The sequence below is a fragment of the Bombus flavifrons genome, chromosome 9 (genome assembly GCF_040668555.2).
Source record: "Bombus flavifrons isolate JBK064 chromosome 9, iyBomFlav1_principal, whole genome shotgun sequence".
Taxonomy (NCBI): Eukaryota; Metazoa; Arthropoda; class Insecta; order Hymenoptera; family Apidae; genus Bombus; species Bombus flavifrons.
In genome coordinates, this window is record NC_138450.1 from 1,631,353 (window position 1) to 1,653,574 (window position 22,222).

At 37.0% G+C, this 22,222-nt stretch overlaps 1 protein-coding gene across 50 annotated transcripts in view; it reads right to left on the reverse strand.

Annotated features, from left to right (window-relative positions):
* The window catches only part of LOC138183346 (longitudinals lacking protein, isoforms H/M/V), a 79,599-nt gene extending 57,740 nt beyond the window's left edge, over positions 1 to 21,859 (reverse strand). For 13 of the 50 annotated variants that reach the window (XM_069120140.1, XM_069120139.1, XM_069120144.1 and 10 more), the window contains exons 1-6: positions 19,765 to 19,911; positions 18,866 to 19,064; positions 17,677 to 18,056; positions 17,362 to 17,605; positions 16,884 to 17,061; positions 10,588 to 10,728 (exon numbers count right to left, since the gene is read on the reverse strand). In XM_069120140.1, the coding sequence (XP_068976241.1) occupies positions 10,588 to 10,728; positions 16,884 to 17,061; positions 17,362 to 17,605; positions 17,677 to 18,056; positions 18,866 to 19,039 (1,117 nt within the window). In that variant the 5' untranslated portion in view covers positions 19,040 to 19,064; positions 19,765 to 19,911. Of the gene's footprint in view, positions 1 to 10,587; positions 10,729 to 12,448; positions 12,770 to 15,966; positions 16,344 to 16,883; positions 17,062 to 17,361; positions 17,606 to 17,676; positions 18,057 to 18,865; positions 19,065 to 19,764; positions 19,930 to 20,582; positions 20,744 to 21,698 lie in introns of those variants that run through there. The other 37 variants (XM_069120153.1, XM_069120149.1, XM_069120152.1 and 34 more) reach the window with 16 other exon arrangements.
* Positions 21,860 to 22,222: the final 363 nt, after the last annotated feature.

Below are 22,222 nucleotides of genomic sequence, written 5' to 3' on the forward strand. Positions count from 1 at the left end.
TTTGACTTGCAATTTTTCCGATAGATACTTGTTAACATTTAACGTTCAAAATGACAACAATATCTCTGCGGTACCCGCAACGAGAAATCCCAATCAAATTGAACAACAATGTTTCCTTCAAGTACCTCAAGTAGAAAACTTAGTAAATGATTATTTTCCGTTAAATTTGTTGGAAATCCCTACGTATTTCATGATTATACTTGACAGATAACGTACATTACGAGACAAAACATGCTCTTCAATATAGCCACACAGCTGGTTACCAAAATCGATCGAGAGTCGATAAATAATTCGTTCATAACTATGTCGCTGAATACGTTGAATTAATGTGTAACTTTTTATATCAGAGAAAACAATCACGATGGATGAAAGCACAATCGATCGGCCTTTCGTCATCTGGCGCCTTAGAGTACAAAAGGTAAAGATTGAACGCACATCCATCTTGTGATTTTTCTTCTAAATTTCTCTTCGCGCGATTAAGTGCTTCGATACCTATTAAATTTTCTTACGTTTTCTCAGACGCACGAAACGACACATCCATACCTCCAACTACACACAAAATCGAACGAGCAAAAACGACAACATCTTGCACCATAAGCGAATACGAATGCGACCACGAGAAACGACTTGTATTGCCCCAACACCTTTTCTTATCGCTTTAGCTTTACCAATAGTATTCTTGCATCGAGGAAAAGACAGTATTCGTCACACTTACATATGTATCGCAAGCAACATACCAATATATGAAAGAATGAAGGATCGATTACGATATGACAAATAAAAGAAGACAAATTAAAAGCCTACTATATCCTAATTTTATCTGGACTAAAAAGAGATAACGAGATGTAATTTCTCCAGCGAAGACGTAAATATTGGTTGTAATCCTCGGAATAATAATTAATTGCAAAGAAAGATAATATAAATTTATAACGTAACCAAGTATTATAATAATCGCAAGTATGTGTGTATATATATATATATATATATATATATATATATCGTACTACAATAAAAATGATTGTTTGAATACACTTGTTTACAACGGATCAGGAATTAACAATTCAAGTAATAAGTATTCAAGCAATCATTTTTACGAAAAGTACTACTATATTTAAAAAGCATACTGAATCGTAAGGCATCTTGCGTGACGATACAACACGCAAGATTAAATACTTAACCTGTGTGAACTTTCATCGATCGCTTCTGAACACGTCACGCGCGTTTACCGTATAACACTGCACATCTTAATTTCTTCTCTTGCACTTGTTTTCACACGACACGAATTTTCCACAGCTCCAAATCCGTCAAGTTCTTGTTACAAATTTTTACTTCGTCTTCGAATACCAAATTACCAAGCAGACAAACAAAAGTCTGAAAATTTGCAATCATAAAGAATAAGATCAAGGCTGTAGTGCGTTTGTACCGACAAAGTGCAACAAGATCACGGAATGAAATCACTACAGAAAATTATTGTAGTGATAAGCATAGATCGAGTTACACACACACATTATACAAGGTACATACGTTGCGTCAACACTTCAAATTATTCAGAGTTGAAAGAGCAACATTAATGTACTTATAAATATTCAATACCTTAAACTCGGTGGTAATGAATATCAATTAGGATAAATAGAAATCGCCATCAATCGAGAATACATAAACAATAGAAGATATACAAAGCCAAAGATCATTAGTGTTCTGAACGAAAATAATGCGTATAAAATCACCATATCATGAACAATAATGAACATAATCAAATAACCTAAAATGCTAAGAACAAGACATTTACATAATGTGAGCAGTAAAAGAATCACATAAAAGCTTGATTGCAAAAATATAGCCATATGTAGGGAAAGGAAGAAACACGATGTATAAATATACAGTATGAAATAACAAATATGAATCTAACTGCAGTTAGACTTAATTTAATGAGGAAAGGGAAACATTATTAAAATTATCATACCACCTTTTTGTCAATGAACATAGCAATTTTCCCACGAAGAAGTTAAGAAATCTTTCCGGTGATTTCAACATCCGATATGCTTTATCGTGAACACTGGAAAACTCGATAACACATTTGTCTCGTTCGCTTTTCTCTCACCGAGAAAGATATCAAATTCGATATCTTTCAATGATCATGAAACTGTAACTGCTTTTTAAAACAGTACACAGCTGAATTGAACACCGCGCAACTGAAATTGCAACTCGGTTAATTAAAAAAGAAAAATTACTTCTAAACCCAAAACTTCTACAATATTAAGTTTCGCAAGTAAAATTAATTCTACTTGCTTAGCTGTTTCTATTTCCAAAAAATTTCAAATGGAAAATTTTCGGAAATAAAAGCAAACAGCAAAACGTCTTCTTACATCGAATAAATCTTTCATAAAACTAGTCCTTGACCTCCTCTTCTTGAGTCGAAAAACATGAACACAGCACCAACACGTATCACAGCTGAATAAATAAAAAGAGCCAGAAAAATGATTTCTTACAAATTTCTGATCACATGTGTAGGAATAATTAAAAAGAATGATTAAATTGATTCATTAAAACAGATACAGTTATTCAATATATCAGAGACAAAAAAATAACATTATGTGAAAAATTGAACTGCGGGTATATCTTTTGCATATATCAAATAAGCATACCCATCAAAGGAACTATCAGAAAATAACGAACACATCGCTACAAAATGCTGTAACTATGTGTGCATCACATCAGAAACGTAAATTTTTATCTCGCATCATTACGATATAGTACAACGAATATACCAACTCATGATGGTACTGAGATATAGACTTTAGTCTTCTTACCACAAATTAAATTGAATCGAGCAACAGCAAAATGAAAACCTTGTTACGTATAAAAATTATACGTATGTAGAAATTTTATATCATAAACAATTGAAATGTATGAGCGGTATGCACGAAGATATAAATACAGAAACAGTAATTGTCACATGACATAGAAATATACGTAATATCAATGAAATATGACCTTGTTTATATTATCGTGCTATCATATGACTAGACATTAATACCTTTACCATCACATTACCTGTTCAACCTATACAATATTTTCCTCTGGTGTTTCTTTATTCGTCTTCGTTAAATTCGTTTGTGGAAACACAACACACGGCATGGCGGTAATAGTAAACGCACAAATCGGGAAAATAAAGCCGACTTGTGACGAGCCAAATTTTACCATGCACTAAATTCGTTTTTCACGCGTATTTCCGCGAAGTATTGCTCATTATAAAATGCAATGAAGCAATACCGTCAATTTTGTCGAAATTTTAAGAACCGAAGCATTTTCGTAGCAAAAGGCCAAACGAAAACACATTTCATGAAGCCGACCAATGCACAAGAAGAGTACATTGGTTTTTCTTTCCTCTTCTTCCGTAGCATTAGCACTATCAGAATTTGAACGAGCGTTTACCGTCCCGATCGAGAAATCGCTCGATCGTGACCAAAAAAGCTTCTCGTATCTCGCTGCTTCGATCTTCCTTTTAATTTATTTATTCTCTTCGCAAAATGGCCTAAACACTTGGAAGGTAAAACGATAGCAACAACGTACATCGTAAAATCACATGGCATAGTACAACGAAATTCGAATGCCATAAAATATAACATCATAAAAAGTATTAACAATTGTATACAAATAAATGTTCCCATACGCAGTATAGATATATGATAATAGTACATATATCGAGTGGAAAACATTGTGTAATAGATGTATGTTTAAATGTTACGTATACATGTAGGTATGTGTGAATGTACGTATGCATGTACATGCAGACATATACGCGCATGTACCTGCTACGTATTTATATGTATATACAAACTCACATCTGTATATACATATAACGCACGCAAGTAAATACACGATATACGTTCGTATCATGTACATACACGACATACATGCGCACATGTAAAATATGCATTTTAAATCAGGTTAATTAAATACTTGATGTTTATATGCGTTACGAACAAAGAAGCAAGTTATGTACACATGGGTTAGTTTAAAAAAAAATCAAAATGTAATGGAACGTGTGCAAGCGCGTACGCCTCGTACTATAGTATACCTCGCATATTATCGTAGAAATGCAAGAAAGGAAGATATACGTTCGCAAAATGAGCACCACCACCGTTTATACGTGTGTGTATATATACATAACTACCCACGAGAAAAATACGTTGATCTGCAGGCAAATCACAAGATTTTTCACGCAACGAGTACGCATCGCGCTCGCTCACCTCCGTAAAGTTAAAGAGTCGTAATTACACTACCGAAGGAAGCGTAGCATGCAAGACGAATTACGCAAAAAATGGCACAACGCAATGGATTGAGAACTATCGAGTGTACGCATACACGGATGGATAAAGAAAAAGTACGTTGAGTCACACATCGTATTATATGTATTGTACGTATACCTGTGTATGCATGCATGTTTTATGTACGCTACGTGTATACATATACATATACACATGTATACGCACGCAGCATACAAATGCATACAGCAGACACATACAAATACGCACACACTATCGATACGCGTGGAAAAGATTGGACACGCGTGAAACGCGCGTTCACACGACACGTGACTTCAACGCTGCATGTGTATCACATGCTTTTATGCGAATACGTGCGCAGCGCGTATCACGCGTGCCACGGCTACCAAAAGAACACGTGCTTTTTTTGTTTTGATTTTTAGATCGTTGATGTTACACTGACCTACAGATTTGAATATGCGGAAAGAACACACGTATATCGTGTTCCAATAGAAGGAAAAACATATCCCATCGCCGTATTCACGAGACGTTCATCTTCGTCACGAGAACGAGTAACTTTATATTCGATAACCTTTCAAACATACGCCGTGCGCTTCCAATGCGAGGATCGTGCAATCGGAGAACACGTCCGCCAATCGACGACGCATTGCCAACCGGTGCGCTCATTGTGCCGTTAAAAATACGATGTAGAAGCAACCGTGTGTATAATAACGCGACAAAAAACACGACAATGATAATAAAAAAATGAGTGAATGTGCATATCGGGTCCTTCCGTTCATGCAAGTGAAAAAAAAAAAGAAAAATAATGTTGAGATACTTTAATTACGTACTCATAATTACGTACTCATTTCTCCCGACGTATCCGGTTAACCGCAAAATTAAAGAAATTTTAATGCACACGCGCACAACGATTGGCTTTACGTCGCAATGAAGAAATGTACACGAGAGAAACGCAGCCAATTTGACTTCATCTCGTGTGCATCATTATTACGCGCGGTGGATACACGAATACGCATCAATTCCTTCTATAGTCCGATTGTTTTTCCTTACAGATTATACTACCACATATCTCCGTGGACTTTTTTTTATCTTACGGCCAACAAAAAAAACACGTAAACAACTACAAATGGGTATTTTCTTTTCCTTTAGGATACGAGGGTTTGATTTCGGTTTCGACAGCAGAGGTAAACACGCGATATCTCTGTCCGAAAAAAAGCCTCTCGATAGCTTTCATACGTTTGCGTCCTATATTACAAAATAAAGCAAAATAGAAACGAAGCTAATGTCATTGGGCCAGTCAACATTGCGTGTTTACCTTTACCCTCTCTACCGAAATATATATATATATATATATTTGTTTCCACAACATTTACAGAAAAGATACTCTACGCACTGCAAATAACGTGGCGCAACGCCGGCTCTACTTTTCGCTTTACCTACGCACGCGTTAACGTGGAGAATGGAAAATATCATTGAGCCAAGATAGCAGCTTGAAACGATCAAACTGTGATAGCTCGTTTCGTATTTCCCCAAAAATACCGGGAGTCCAAGTACACAAAGGTACGTGTTGCGACAGATGGTTGAACCATCTAGGTCAAATTAAATATAATGGCGTGCTATTTGGTTAGGGTAGAATCGAACGCAATATCGGGTGCAAAAAACACGTTCCATGCTATGCGGAATTTACATCAATATATATTTATATATAATTATTATGAATAACATAACATATCTCTGTTTGCGCCGTTTGCATCTGCTCCCAAGAACCTTCCATCCACCATCATTATCCCTATTATCCACTCACTCACTCATTCTATTCACTCATACCTATTCTTGCTCTTCTCTATAAATATATATCCCTATAAATATATATTGTGCTAAACTACTGTTAAAATTTGTTGATAATAGTAGATCCCTTATGTACAAAATACGATCTTTAAAAGGAAATAATTTTATTAAAAAAAAAATAGATAGAAGGTTTGCGTAGAGAATATTTGAAAGAAAAAGAGAATATCATTAAAGAGAACTAGAAGAATTTTATACATTCTGACCACCGAAAGCCTTCACATTTTTGTGATAACATCTTCCAAAAAAAAACTTCCCACCTTCCACTTCAATTTATTTCCGACCTTACAATATGACTTTTTATATCTTATAACTGCAAAAAAATTTCTATTCGTGTAAGGCCAGTGTTGTTTCAAGAATATGTTAAATATTAAGAATATGTTTAAGGCAACAGCTACTGTGTTAACTAATATTTCGTTAAAACCTCTTGTACGATATTGTTTATACTTTTCCAGATAAAGGAAATATTGAACGGCGCAAACAGAAATTGTAAAACAGCATGAGTCAATCACGGAACGTGTTAAAACACAGCAGAAAATGTGAAACTTATATTCAACTAAAAGCTCCTTCAAAATTTTAATACGATTCGACGCGAACAATCGATTCAAGGTAACAAGTCTCTGACGACAAAACCAACGACCTTCCCCATCAATGCGAGTACTTCTCAAATCTTTTTTCACGAATTAACTTTCCGTACGTGAGAACATATGAAAAATGTGCGAGTCGTATTCCATTTGACAAACAATCCTGTCATGTCATAAGAACAATTGATTTCAAACTAATAGCAAACGAATACCAAGATTTTTCGAAATCAAGAACTAGCATTGACAGAGAGGCCGCTCCTCTCTCTCCGAAGTTACCTTGCTTCCCGCGTAGGATCACCTTTCTAGGCGACCATTTAACGTTTCTCACCTAACGCCTCCTTCGACGATAATAAAAAAAAAAAGAAAAAAGCGGCAAGAAGAAATCCTTACCGTGTTCGCGTGAAAAATGTTGCCCTTTCTGTTCTTTTTCTGCTACGTATATCGAAATTTGTTACCACTAATCGAAATCCTCAATGATCTCTCCAAAAATATCTCTCCTTTTTCGTTTCATTCTGTTCTAAAAAAAGTTTCTTGCATATTGAAACTACGGTTCGTATCCCGAAAAATTTGTTCAACAAGAAATGGCGAAAGAAGTTTTCGCACCAAAGGGTCTGCCAGTTTAATTTTCTCATTTCTCAATGTCATCATACTATGCGCCCATCTTTATATACGAAGCAGCTTTGCGCTGCATCTGCCACCAGCAGCTGCACAGTTACTACAGCAGATGCATCAGCCGGAGGAAATAACAGCTGCACGTATCTTTTTCTTTTCCTTTCCCTCTTTTTCTACTCAGCTTTTTTTCCTCCTGTCCCTTTCTCTTTCCTACTCTCGTATACATATTCGAAAATTATCTAACGAGTTGTGCTTTGTCGATCTCAAACAATAGAAGTTATCGTCACATGTTCGCAATTCGTACAGCTTCTAATAAATCTAAATCTTCTAATAAATCGGGATTGTATAAATTCTTAACATCACGACTATATACTCCTGTAGATTTATTGAGCTCCAAAGTAACCTATCATCGTGAGAATCCGAGTACATATTTTATTTCCACGAAGCTACGGCAACTTCCGATAATAAACGTTATACCTCGCAGACAATCGACCTAACATACTTCGACCATTCTAAGAATCAGTTCTATTGCCTGTTCTATTATTACATTGTTATGCCGTATTATACAGAAACGATACGAACTTGCAATTGATATTTTCAGAAAATACGTACATTTATTCTAAACCTTGTTAAATAATTTATATATGATACTCAAATTCTATTCACGAAAATATGGTGTACACTTTTGACGTATCTTATTATGTACTAATTCTTAAAAGAAAAAAAACTGCACCAAATACACATATATACATATTGGGCGTCGTTCATAAGAAATGTAGGAGTACTTCTTCCACTCGCTGTATCAAAGGTCTACTCCACAAGTTCTCACGTATACTCTGACCGCAATACAAGCTTGGACAGTCGTGGAAGGTTCGTATTTATCAGAGTAATATGTAATTCCAACCATTATGATGAATATATGAAACTGCACATACGATACGTATTCGCGAATAAGTGGAGTACTAAAAATTCCCTGTTATAACAATATGAAATTCAAATTAATCCTTTCACTTAGGATATTAATTACGAGCAATTTATATGAGATTGTGTTTAAATAGATCTTTACTAGAAGAACCTCGCCAAGTTATCTATGTATATGGGACATAGTTTTTCTGAATATATTGTAAAAGGGAAAAAAATCTTTATGTTGTACGTAATAATGATTATCATCAAGCCAATACTTTGAAGTTCCAGCATCGTTATCGCTCTACACCACTCGGTTTCGATGTGACCACTTCAGTAGCCATTTCGACCAGTACATGTGCTCTAATGTTTTAAGATGAATTGTCGCGATATAATAAATTCTTCTTTAATTAGACAGTTTGATTAGCTACAAAAATTTTAGTTGTTGCGCTCAAAATTTATAATTTCATCATCTTACATCAACCGAGATATAATGGAATTGTCATACTATACGCACTTCGTTTCAACTGAATGAAATTACAAGTCAATTTTTGATCCTAGAACACCATCCACAAGTTACGAGTTTTAACAATGGAACTTTAAATAAAACATAGATAGAAAACCGCACAACAAAAATCTAGTATTGTCCCTTCGTATGATAGCATTTAGAACGCTCGATTGGGCAAAGTGTATAGTACTCATTACTTATAACATGTACTCTTGCGTTTTTCGCATACTTTATGGAATCTGCATGATATCTCTGGTGAAATCTTTTGGTCCCTGAACTACGAATTTTTTTGAAGACGATGCTGCTTCAAATTCATGGAAACCCCTTGTTGTCGGAAGGTTGGTTGACGTCTAACTTGATTACATTATACAAATATTCACGTGTGTCAGAACCAAAGATGCAACGATATGCAAAGAGCTGATCTAATCGAACAATGAAATCGTTAAGACCATATAGTTATATAATGCCCATCTTAAAATAAATACGATCAAATGTAGAAATAATACTTTTATGCAAAGTGCAAAGGATACATTTATATTCTCATACTTAACCGGTACGGAAAAGGTACACCAAATTTAAGACTTTGAAGAGATACTTTGGAGAGACTGCCTATCCGCATCGAATTCCGCGCGTAATTCTATACAATTTTCAATAGATAGATACTTAAGAACGAGAACACACCTAACTTATAAATATAAATATCACTTTTATTACTTTCTGAACTAGGGCACGCAAACGCCTTTATTACGCGGATCTTTTACCTATTGTTATCTCACACATACGCGCGCGCGCGCGCGCGCACACACATACACGCGCACACACGTACCCTTTTCCTAACCTATTCCTTTGATAGTATTATTTTCTCGTATAAAATATACGTAACCACGATAATTTACTAACGAGAAAGTAAGGCACAGTACCGATCATATTAGAGAGGGTATATATACATACATACCTGTATGTATATAAATAGCAACTATTTGTTCGTTACGCGCGCGGTTTGAAAGAAGCGAGGAGTTTCGTATTTCCTTTGGTCGGTGGTCGCGGAGGAGAGTTCCTCCGTACGTTCCAAGTTTTCCTCGCAGAGGAGAGAGAGGTCGTGCAATATCGCGTTGCGAGGCCAACGATAAAGACTAGCCGCAGAATAAAATGAGAGAAACAAGGAAAAGATGTAACGGAAACTGTTATAAACATGAATGTGTGCCAGTATATCTTGCACCACCGACCAAACCATAAGATAGTTCGAAACGACAGAAGATGCAATAGAAGTAAAACGATGGTGGCGAATCCTATGTTAACCTCGTAACGTGGTATCGCGATAAAAATAAAAAAGGTTGAAAAAGATACAAGGAACTTCGAAATTAACAAGGAGCTACATGCCCTGTATAGGAAATGAAAAAGCTCTTTCAGAGACCGTGCTACTCTTGAACGGACCCCGGCTGCTAGGTTGAACCACGTTATTCGACAGTGAAAAAAAATGTAAGTCCTGTCATACCTGCGCAATAGGCACTTTTTGCAATTGAACGCCTAACATAACTCGAATCATTTTTATTCTATAGAAAAATCTATCCAAATCCAAAATATGTTTTTATACGAAACCATTTTCGATTCATGGTTTATCCAATAATGAACGAAACTGTACAAGCAAATTACGAATAATTCGTAAATACATTGACAAAATATTCATTTACTCGTTTGTTCCTACATGATTTCGATTATACTTTACAGATGCAAAGGTTTAGTTTTCCATCAATATCAACACGTAAGTAAGAGAAAGTTGCGTCAAACGCGAGTGCCTATTGTTACAGCGGGCAGGATCTAAAAAAAATGGTATGGGTGAGCCTACCTTGAGAGTCGCGATGGGCCTGCGCGGCCTCCTGAGCTGCTAGAAAGACTTCATCTGTCGTTCCGGGAGCTCCTGCCACCGAGCCCACAACTCCTCCCGCGTTACTTCGGTCACCGGTAACGTGCCACGCACCTATACCTGCTAACGAAACAAAACAACCGTACTCATAAAATCTTTCTTCGTGATGTCAATAATACACACCAAATACTTTTTATATATAAGACAAGAGATGAAATTAAGTACGGAGAAAAAAAGGATAACTATATAATCGCTATGGATTGTGCGTTATCACATCGAAAAATCAACAAAATACTAGGAACAAAGGATAACTTTATTATTCTTAGCTTTTTCTCATATTCAAACAAGAACATTGAAAATACTTCTGGAATTATCCGAAGTAGTGAAATACAGGGTATCAGTGATATCAGAAATCTCATACACATCCTCTTATAGAATAAGTACACTCGGCAGTGTCACATATAGTGTAAAGTAGCACAACAAACCCCTAACACTCCCAGTTTCCCTCTATTGTTGCGAGAATGATGTTGCGCAAATAACATTTTACATTTTTATTAACACGTTGGTCGCCACATCACCCATATCTGGGTGACGCTCTTCTTGTTCGGGTTAATTAAATATAGGATATTATATATAGCATATACAACATAAAAATATTAAAAACACATTATACCATATTCTTCATTAATTTATATTCTTGATAAAATATTATATTATGCTATGTCGCATGATATTCGTTAAAACATTCCAAACACATTTGGGGCGATTTTGAACACTTCGAACAATATGTTGTAGTTTTTTTTACGTTTTTTCTCGCTTCTTGGCGTCCGACAGTTTGCCTCTTCTTCTCGTAACATAGGGCGCACATCCTTCTTATAGGCTTGCCCTGCTGATTTTTACGAATCTCCAAATGGTGGAACACCTTCCTCGTTTTCTTCCGATGGTTGTCGGGCACAGTATTTTCTGAGGACACATCGGACCATTCGGAAACGAGAATTTCCCGAAATTTTCTTATCTTTATTTTTTTGTTTGTAGCCGTTTGGTACACAATATGAGCATTTACTATAGTTGTTCCTAAGAGTAAATTTAGTGCTAATTTCCGATACCACTTGATGCTTTTTCGTATCGTAGTGGCATATAAGACCATCAGGTCACTTCTGTCGATACCAGTTTTTTCATTATTGTATACTATTCTCCTCACTTTCAAATATATTTTCACGTTGTCTACTGAACATTTTGAGGATGAAAAAATCACTGATGTGCGTCTCACAAGAAGTATGCTTCTCGACTAAATGAAAAATCTGGGATATCTGCCATGAGATCCCTCGGAATACTCTAGTCGGAAAAGCTTGTCGCTTTCTCCATTTTGGAACTAAATCTTTTCTTTACAATGGATCGAAGGCGATAAGCAATGAATTCATGTTTACGTTCTGCATACTGACGATCGGATTTGGGCCCCGCGGGAAACTTAACCAAATTACGCTGGACGACCAACGTGTTAAACTCATTGCGGTCGTTGTGCGCATGCACGCACACACACACGCGCGCACACACACGTGCATACATACATACGGGAATGTACGACGAATTCTTGATATATCTCAAATACTTCTTCCATAATCAACCCCCTTACCCACAACTACGGGCATAGCCCGTAGTACGATGATCGGGTCAAACGTAAATATTATGGGCATAGCCTGTAGTAGATGATCGGACCAAACGTAAATATTACGGGCATAGCTTGTAGATGATCGAGCCATATATAAATAATAGCGGCGGCGCCCTCCTGAAGTTATAAATATTTATGGAATGTTTGATAAATAATTACAACCTGATGCAATAATTATGGTAGATACAAATACTACAAAAAGTTTATTTGTACAAAAATCAGCAATACAAAATTAATAATCTGCAATGGTGTGATACAATTCGAAACATTCTAATATATGTAAGGGAACTTTGCACTTCTTACACTCCCACGTTGTTTCTCTACGTTTTTTATTTTTTTGGCAGACTCTACAAGCTTTTGACGGTCTTAATTTTGATGCTGATGGATCAATGTGTTTTGGAAAATGAGCCCAATACTTCGCGTACAGTCTCTCTGGCATATCACTGCTCTCACCAAGAAAACTTTCCCTTGAAAACATCTTGTGGGGATGCTTCTCTAGAATTTATGAAAATAAATTTCGATGTGCGAATGTGACCAAAAATAACTTGAAACTGATCACGATACAAAGAGATAATAAGAATATATCACGAGCCTTGTCTGTGCTATTTATGGTGGGGCAAATTACAAACCGCGACTGTCGTACCACAAGCGATACTCGTAATATTTACGATTGGCCCGACCATCCTACAACACAAGTCGTGCGAATGGCTCGAAGACTGCGCGAGCTTGTTTACTTTTTCGGCCCAAAATTCTCGAACGTAAATCGTAGGTTAAGGGGTTAAACGACTACGATAACACTTAGGATAAAGTAATACTGATCGTTTTTAAGCTATTTCACAGTCTGGCATTTTGTACACTCCTTATCGTACTTCAGTTCCCACAGTAATGGTGATTAATATAAATTTTAATGACTACTCTATAACAAAGATAACACGACTACAAAATGTAATGAACAATTAACGAGATTTCAATATACTGCTTAGATATTATCGGTACCCTTGATATCCTCACAACGAAGCTCAGTTTTTAAAAATTGTTTAAATGTACCGATAAAGAAAAGGAATTACGTCTAAACGTGCATACATATGTCATTCTAATATGCATAATATACAACAATAATGAAAGAACTAAGCATGTGATTCTTTCAGTACATGATGATATTTTTAAGAAGGCAGTAATCGAAAATCAGAGTCAAATAAATGAAATTTAAAGCCCATATTTTCTTATCTCGCAAAATTGATTAAATACCAAAGAGACAACAATTTGAAAAAATTAAACATTTTTGCTCGCGCGACATGAAGCATCCCGTACATTTGTGTTACTTTGAAAAAACCTGCGATATGTGTAAGAACGTTTTCTAACAATAATTCTGTCTGTCTCTCTCTTGCTCTCTCTGATAATTCCAAGAAATTGCAAGAAAACACGCGTAAGTACCATCAATGAAAAACATAAGAAAATAAAAAATCATTTATGGTGGTGTATTAGAATAAAAATGAACAGTCTTTATAGAAAAATGAAAGATATACCGTAAAAATTGAATAAGTGCCCAAAAATCTGAATACAAGCCGCACACTTATTCAGTCAAGTTATTAATCAGAATGATAAATACGATCTAAGATTTTGCCAAACGAAGAAAGGAACAATGCGAATGAAAGAAAACATCGATGAGACAATACTAATGCAACGATTGAATTTCATTTTTCAATTTTGTTCGGTGAAACTTTCATCAATGTTCCTCTGATTAAAAGAATAACAAATACATTAAATAGGTAAATGTAAATTAAAGTATATCGTATTTGACCTTATTTTAACACGTTGACGCCGGCGTGCACCATCGGCGGATCACACGTGTCTGTCCCGTGGGGCGGCGTGCATCGCGATGAGTCACACATGTATTTCACAAAATAGATAGTACAAAATAGGTTTATATTACTTTATCTCAATATTATAAGCAGACATACAATAGTAAAAACATAACAATTTAATATTATAAACTTAACATAATCATTTCCTTTTTTCATGTAATTTTTTAAAACATGTTAGACAGAGTGCCGGCTGGCCCTTACAAAGATCACAATATGTTGTTACTTTTTTGGCTCTTTTCGCGGCATACTCTCTACCTTTTATTTTAGAAATGCGTTTATAACATTGTTTACACCGCCGTCTAGTTTTGCTCGCGGGCCCTTGGTACGACTGCAGAAAATGTAACTGTTTTTTGGGCAGTACTTCATTTTCACTTGGCATTTCTTCTCTGTTGGGATTCACTGTACCTAAAAGGTGATCAATAATTTCTTCGCGAAATTTTAAGATTTTAATACTTTTAGTACCCCATTTTCTATGTACACACCACGCATTTACGAGGCAAGTCCCGCATATTAATTCTATTACAATTTTTTTATACTATTTTACGGTTCTGCGCAAACTATAACAGGATGACATCTGATCGAATACATCAACCCCCTTTTTAGCATCATTATAAAAAAAAGTGGCTGGCTTTAATTTACTATTTTTCCCCTGAACAATAACGCACCTGTGATTTTTGGAAGTAGCTCTACCATACATACATACTGGCCTTTTGTCAGTCCATTTTAAAAATTTAACGTAACCTAACACTATTTTCGTCGTGCATGTTCCTTACGCGCGCCGTTGTTCTCCAACGAACATGCATGACTATTCTTTGTTCCTGTGCGGAATTAAAAAATTTTTTCAGATTCAGAACTCGCGTCAGACCTCTACTTTTTGAGAAAAAATTGAAAGGAGTACAAAATTAGGGCCAAAGCTGGTCCCGCCAGCCTTACTTAACACGTTGACGCCGGCGCGACCCATCGGCGGGTCACACGTGTCTGTTCCGTGAGGTGGCGTGCCCCATTGGCAGGTCACACGTGTCTGTCCAGAGGGGCGTCGATGGGTCACACATGTATTTCACAAGGTGGGTAGTGACCCAGCGCTGCCCCACCACGAAGCAGACAGTGAATTCGGGCACCGCCCCACGGAGAAAACCATGAATATCGGCGCCGGCGGCGTCAACGTGTTAACATTTATAGATATATGCAAACAGATATTGCCAAACTATTGTATATCAATGTATTATAGTTGAAGTCCACGGAATCGTATAGCTTTTCTAATTTTGCTATAAATTGAGATCAAAGTTAAAAAATTGCAGTCGTGTCGAACAGTCTAATGTGATCCTGCGCCGCCCAACGAAGCAAACCGTGCATTCGGGCGCCGCCTCACAGAGAAAACCATGCATATCGGCGATGGCGTCAACGTGTTAATCAAAATAATCTCAAAAATGCGATAGAAGTTTAATCAAAAAGAAGTCGAAAATAAAAATGTGTTACCATTGAATTAGTAACTGTCTCATTGACATTTAAAATCGGATCAAAGGTTACGCCACTCCACTATCGAGCTTCGCAGTATATCGAAGGGAACCCTCCCCCGAATGGTAGGGATGACTAGCGAGCACTTACGTTGTAGTTCGTTTCGGGCACTTATCCAATTTTTAATATAATGTGTGTGTATGTGTATATATAATCTAAAATAAATATATATATATTTATAATCAAACGCGGAAATGAAAATACAAGAAAACAGAGCAGAATAGAATCGAACGATTCACTGTCGATCAATGGCATATTATTATTCACTGATAAATCTCGATGCTATCGGACATTATATAAACTACACACGTAAAAGCATACACCACACTAAGGCTGTCTAGGCTGGATCAGGTTACTAGGTTGTTGTCTCCATCTCCTCCTGACGACGTTCAACTTTTTCAAATAGAATTGCAGGGTTGAACGATTAATGCCGTACATCTCTGATGCCTGAGTGGTGCTAACTCCCTGCTGTAATATTGCATCCAGGGACATTTTAACCGAGTCTAAACTATACTTTCTGCCCTGTTTTTTTTCCAGCGATTTAAGCAACGCGCCTACGTCAACATCTGTGCGCGGCCGCCTCATATTCGGCCCTTTTTTACATTCGAGGAAATGAGACGCCCAGAGGGCACCGCCATCACCACCCATCAAATTCCCTCTCGACCGAGACCGCGCTCCCGCCCCCCCACCTGCAACGAGGAAACCCAAGCTAGTGTCGGCCGATCATTACACGACCCGTTTAACATTTAACAAACAAAAAACGAAACGTTCGCATAACTGAACTTCAAGTCATTAATGAACGAGTCCCTTCCTCTAATTTAATTTTACATTTTAAATTTATAAACCCATGTTAGTGTGATACATTTACATATATATATATATATAAATCCTATCCTTTTATCAAGCTTATTTCACTCAGATGGAGAGAGCAGCTATGCTTCGATTCAAAGTTTCTTTGAATCGAAGTTTTGCTGCTGGACTACATACATGCATAACGTCTGCACAACATGGTATCATTTCTCGCTTAATTTCGTATGGGGAACTCGCCGTACGTGAAACTATGTAAGTATATATCTGGACAACAAACGAGAATTCGAAACGTATGCGCACAAAATTTGAAATCGACTCACATATCGCGTAAATTCGTCAAAATACCCTGTATTTCGCTACTACGTTATAACGAAAGAAGAATAAATAAAATATAAAAATAATACGATTGTTCAACTTACCAGGATGCTGGGAGGGGTCGTGGGATGGGCCGGCTCTATTGTTATCTTGTTCCATCTCGTTCAAATCATTCATGTCGTCATCCAGCGTCAGATCTTCGACGCTTTCTTCTGGATCTTCGAGATATTCAGACTTTGGTTCAATGAGATTATCACTTGGTTCGGGTTTTTCTAGCGGCAACTAAGGTAAAAAATCATTTTATAAGAAACAGTATTTCTCTTTGTATCATTTATCTATTTAAGTATTGTCAAAATATATAAAACATTATGTGAATTATTACAATCATGTATCGCACCGTTTCCACTCTATAAGATCAAGTAGATATGACATCAAATAGTAGGATTAAGTACGATATCATTTGCTCTACCAACGAGCGAAAGAAACAGTATCAGTAGACAACAGCTTCCATTAAACGTTGGTGAACAATTAATATACGATCTCATACGGTAAAAATTCAACGTCGAATTTCATATGGCTCACCTGTAACATTTCATCGGCAGGTTTCGTCAGCTGCGTCATTAAGGCTGACCTGCCAATGGAATCTGTGGGGTCTGCATGTGATTTTTCATCTGCTACGGGTGCAATTCCAAGCGCAGGGACACCCATTTGTTGAGGCATGTCACTTGAATTCGAAGCTTCGTGATTTTCTACTGAATTATCGTCACCTATACTTTTTCGTCTAAATCTTTTTCTTTTCCTTGATGTGGGACTTTGGGAACCTTCCCTGTAAAAATAACGAGAATAATAATTTTATATTCTCAACGAATGACGAATGAAAAATTCCAACGTTCTTACCTAGAGGACAAACCCTTCGGTATTTGAGGACTGGCAGAGTCTTCAGGTAAATCCCCCAGGGGACCTTGCGACACACCCTGCCTAGGAACTTTGTTCTTTTCTATCGTAAGACCGGAAGACGAAATTGGAATGTCGGGCTGTGATGTTTGCGGAACGACCTTTTGTTGCCTAGAATCCGTCTTACTGCTACCACTTGTTTTACTTTCCGATAGACCTTTAATTTGCAGAGACTCGGCAGCTTTAAGGAGTGCTGCCAATTGGTCTTGGGAGATATTTACTTCTCCCCTGTACATATAGTCCATCATTGCTTTTAATTCTTTAAACTTAACATCTTTGAGTATAAAGACAGGATGCTTGTCATAATGTTCACTGAGGAGCCCCTATAACGGAAATATTTCCATTAAACCTCTGAATTGCACAAATTATATCAAATACTTTAGACTTAAATATTAATAGATAATAATAATAAACAAGTAGATGTCACAATAGCAAATTAACAGTCGAAATTAATGTAGAAAAGTCAAATAATACTAAATAATAGAATTCAATTTCCTAATTCAAAGATGTATTGCTCCTTTATACACCCCTCCTCCCACATCAGGGTAAAATCCCAGGGCAAGTGCCCTGGAAATCAGCCATCTTGCTTTCTCTGTATTGATTACCAGGAGGAACCAGGAGGGGGTTTGGGCTTTCAGTCTCCCTGCCTCTCTGGCTTCTGCCCAGGCCACATTCAACAAGAGCAGCCATCTTGTTTCAATTTGAGGTTCCCCCCTTTTAGCTTGAATTCCAAAATTTCTTACAATTCGAAGTACGATGAATAAATGAAAACGATACATCAATACCAAAAAAAAACCTAAATTTTAAATAACCAATGTCTTTAATACTCTCGATCTGAATTTCTTTTCTATTTATCAGCAAACTAAATAACAGTTATACTTCGTATATGAGAATCAATACATAAGGTGTTCAATCTCTTAACAGGAAAAAATTCAAGACCATGAAACAATTTTAAATTTCAATTCAACCAAGCCTATTAACCAAGTACGAGTATTGGATGTAATACAATGTAGTTGACAAAATACAAACAATAATAATAATTTAAATAATAATAATAAAATTAATCGCGTGATGGCAATAATAATGAGATAAAAACGATATTGAAAGTAAAATATTCGCAAGATTCACTCACCTCAAAATAAGGACTGCACGCAGACAGAACTACCTTATGGGCTTTCAGGTATTTCCCCTCTGCTGCCAATGTGCAGTCGACAAGCGTCCCGCTTTCGAGAAGCGTGTCGAAGTTCTGGATCAATGTACTCTGATGATTATTCCATCTAAGGCAGAACTGCTGGTCGTCTTCCATTCTTTCTGGCTTCGTTCCCTCGTTACTGAACAAGGAAGGAAATATTCAGGATAATGATGAACCAAATAAATCCGTTTGTCCGTTCAAGATGATCGACCGTGCTTAATGCTATCTAATTATGTTGTGTTGAATTAACACGAACATCGAGGCCGATGATTTGGAAATAAAAGGCAAGACCAATGATATCTATTACTCCGATTGATATGTGTAACCACGATAAAAGCTCCGCGAGGAAGCAGCAAAGCTTCCAAAATGGCCGTACGGTGCAAGCGCGTCGGTCGAATTGGTCTTCTGGCCTTTTCCTTTGTGCGTGTTCTCATAACGGTAATGGACGATTTGGTGGGGATGATGCAGAAGGACGCGCAAGCACTACGCATGCGCAGCTGCGCCCGACCTGCGCATTTAACTTGCGCACTAGTTCGAGGCCCCTGGAATTCAGGGACGTCTGCTGGATATTCAGTACCCTAACGATAATATCAAATTTCGAGAAAACTCCACATTAAGCCAGTTGTAATGAAAAGAACTAACGATATAATGATCAACATAACAAACTGTATATCAGAAGATACTGTTAGAGTAAAACTTGGAAAATAAAAAAGGCTATATTATCCCCAATATAAATACATAAATGCCCTAGTATTGGTATCAAAATATTTTGTGAGCGGCGCTGGTTTGTAATTTTTCTATCTTTATTCGTCATGCGACAGCGTATCAAAATTGCATACCATATAAATATATAAACATCACTTGGAACAGTAAAGCACACAAAGTTTGATAGGACCACTAAAGAACCACGATACAGTTTATCTATCAGGTAAAAAGGGTAACACAATTTATATACATCCCCGAGGTTTACATCACTAACGCGCAATAAAATGGAAAATCGATTACTCTCTTCACATGCGCAACGCGTAAATCTCTCAATGGAGGGGATAACATAATGCATAACATAAGTATACAGATACTTGCGCGTAAAGATTAATACGAAATAAAGGGAAGTGCATTCACCACGGCTTACGTCCGATTGCGTAATCTATTTATATTGTTATCTCGTATTGAATGTTACGTCAGATGACGTCGAGCAACATGTGCGAAACAAAAACAAATTGGCGACAGATAATTTTTCAATCGCGAATCGACTACCAACCGGCGAAAATGAACCATACACTTTCCTCATACCGCCACCAGAAACTAGAAGAGGAGAGGAGAGGAAACGTGGTTCGCAATATGGCCGCCCGCGAGGTCGCGCCCGGACAAAATGGCGATAGAGGAAAAGTTCACAAGAAGAAACAAGATTTCAGATAGATCTCCGCTATTCGAATTTCCCGTTAAAGCATCGTCTGGACGAAAACATCAAAATCGCAAACACTTGCTCCACTGGGAAATTTGTTTTGACCGGTAACTAAGCAAAAACGATGTTTTCTTAAAAGTACGGAGAGGATCCGCCCGCGCCATGTCACCCCACAAGAAGATTTCCCGAAATTTTCTAAAGATTTTCACCGAAATCGAAAATAAATAATTGACTACTTGTTATAACACTCACCTAATATGGAATATAAAACAATCTAATATCACAGCAACGGGATGGGTGATAAGTGAAAATAAACTGCGTAAGCGTCCGAACTCGGCGTGCGCCTCAAGCGCTGCCCTTTACAACAATGGCGTAGCCGACTGCCTACTTGGTTGCCTCTATGCCGGCCGTCAGAGAGCGCAGGCTTCTCCGGAAGAGGGAACAAGAGAAGAAAAAACGCGAACGAAACTAACGAGCATGCGCTCTACTCTTACAACCTATCACGATCTTTGCCGTGATTGGAAACTACAGCCAGAGGACGCTAACCGACAAAATACTTTTTTTATTTTCACTTAATAGTTTACACAAACATTAGACGTTTGACATAATATTCAAGCTACCAGGAAAAAATATCACAGATTACAATTCTGTTCTGACAGACATGTTCCTTTTTATTTGAAAAGTCAATGGAAAAATGTTTGACACAATACAACAAAATTGTTTTATATTAAAACAAACATCACGGAAATCACACACATTGTTTAAATCTGCAGTGCATAATTTATGTATGACATTATGTAGTTGTATCATTTGATATAAAGCAGCAAGAAAGAAATATGTGTCAGTTGCGAATGACTGATCGATAGAAAACGAGATGTGAACGAGATGTTTGAATTAGAAAATTTGCTTAATATATTCAAGTACAATGACTTATTCATCATTAGAACGATAGGAATGATGCGTAATTAAAATTCATCAATGAATGATAAAAATCATAAAGTATTTTGTATGTACGTCATCCGGCCCTGGACCACAACCTAGCACGCGTAACGTAATGGCCGACTTTATACACTTGACCGAGGCAAAATGGCGAAAACCGTACAAAAATACATGAAAAATGATAGCGATTGCATTCGAATTAGCAGATAGTTCATATAAATCGCAAACGAAATATTCCCATCATGATATTCCAAACACCACACACACACTCTTCCAAGATCACGCGTGTATGACGAAGATACTTAGGTACTGCCCATCGGTTTAACAGCGCGACCTGATTTTTTATCAACTTTTTAGGACGACAAACTTGCCCGAAATTGAATATACAATTGAAACATAAATCAACGGATATGTATACAAATTACTCACCTATATTGGCACAATCTAAATATCACAAGAGGAAAACTTGGAAAAAAACTACACGTCTTGTCCTCAGCGTACACTATCCGAGCGCCGTGGCTTCTTTTTACACAATGGCCGTACTTCTACGCGTAACGATCGACCCGCTCTGCGAGGGGATAGCCGGGATGCTCGGAAACAGTGTGCTTCTTATGGGGAGACGCGGCGCAGAGAATTCAACTCAGTGTTGTGCGCATCAAGCTACGAATAGTGGGGTAAAGAGAACGGCCGGTTAACACAGGACCGTCGAAAGACTCTTAGAACCTAGTGATCAGTTTCGTACGAAAGAAGATTGATAAATATAAGCGAAAAAGCTTATCGATCAAATAATTGTTAATTCTTTTTTTATAGAAGAATAAATTTGAATATATATGCTCCATACCGAAATTTTCCATAGATATGATATAATAAACGTATAGGAACAGCGAAGTCCTGTAATAACAACCGTTTTCAACGTTACAATATACGATACGCGTTGAGATTTGACGCAATGA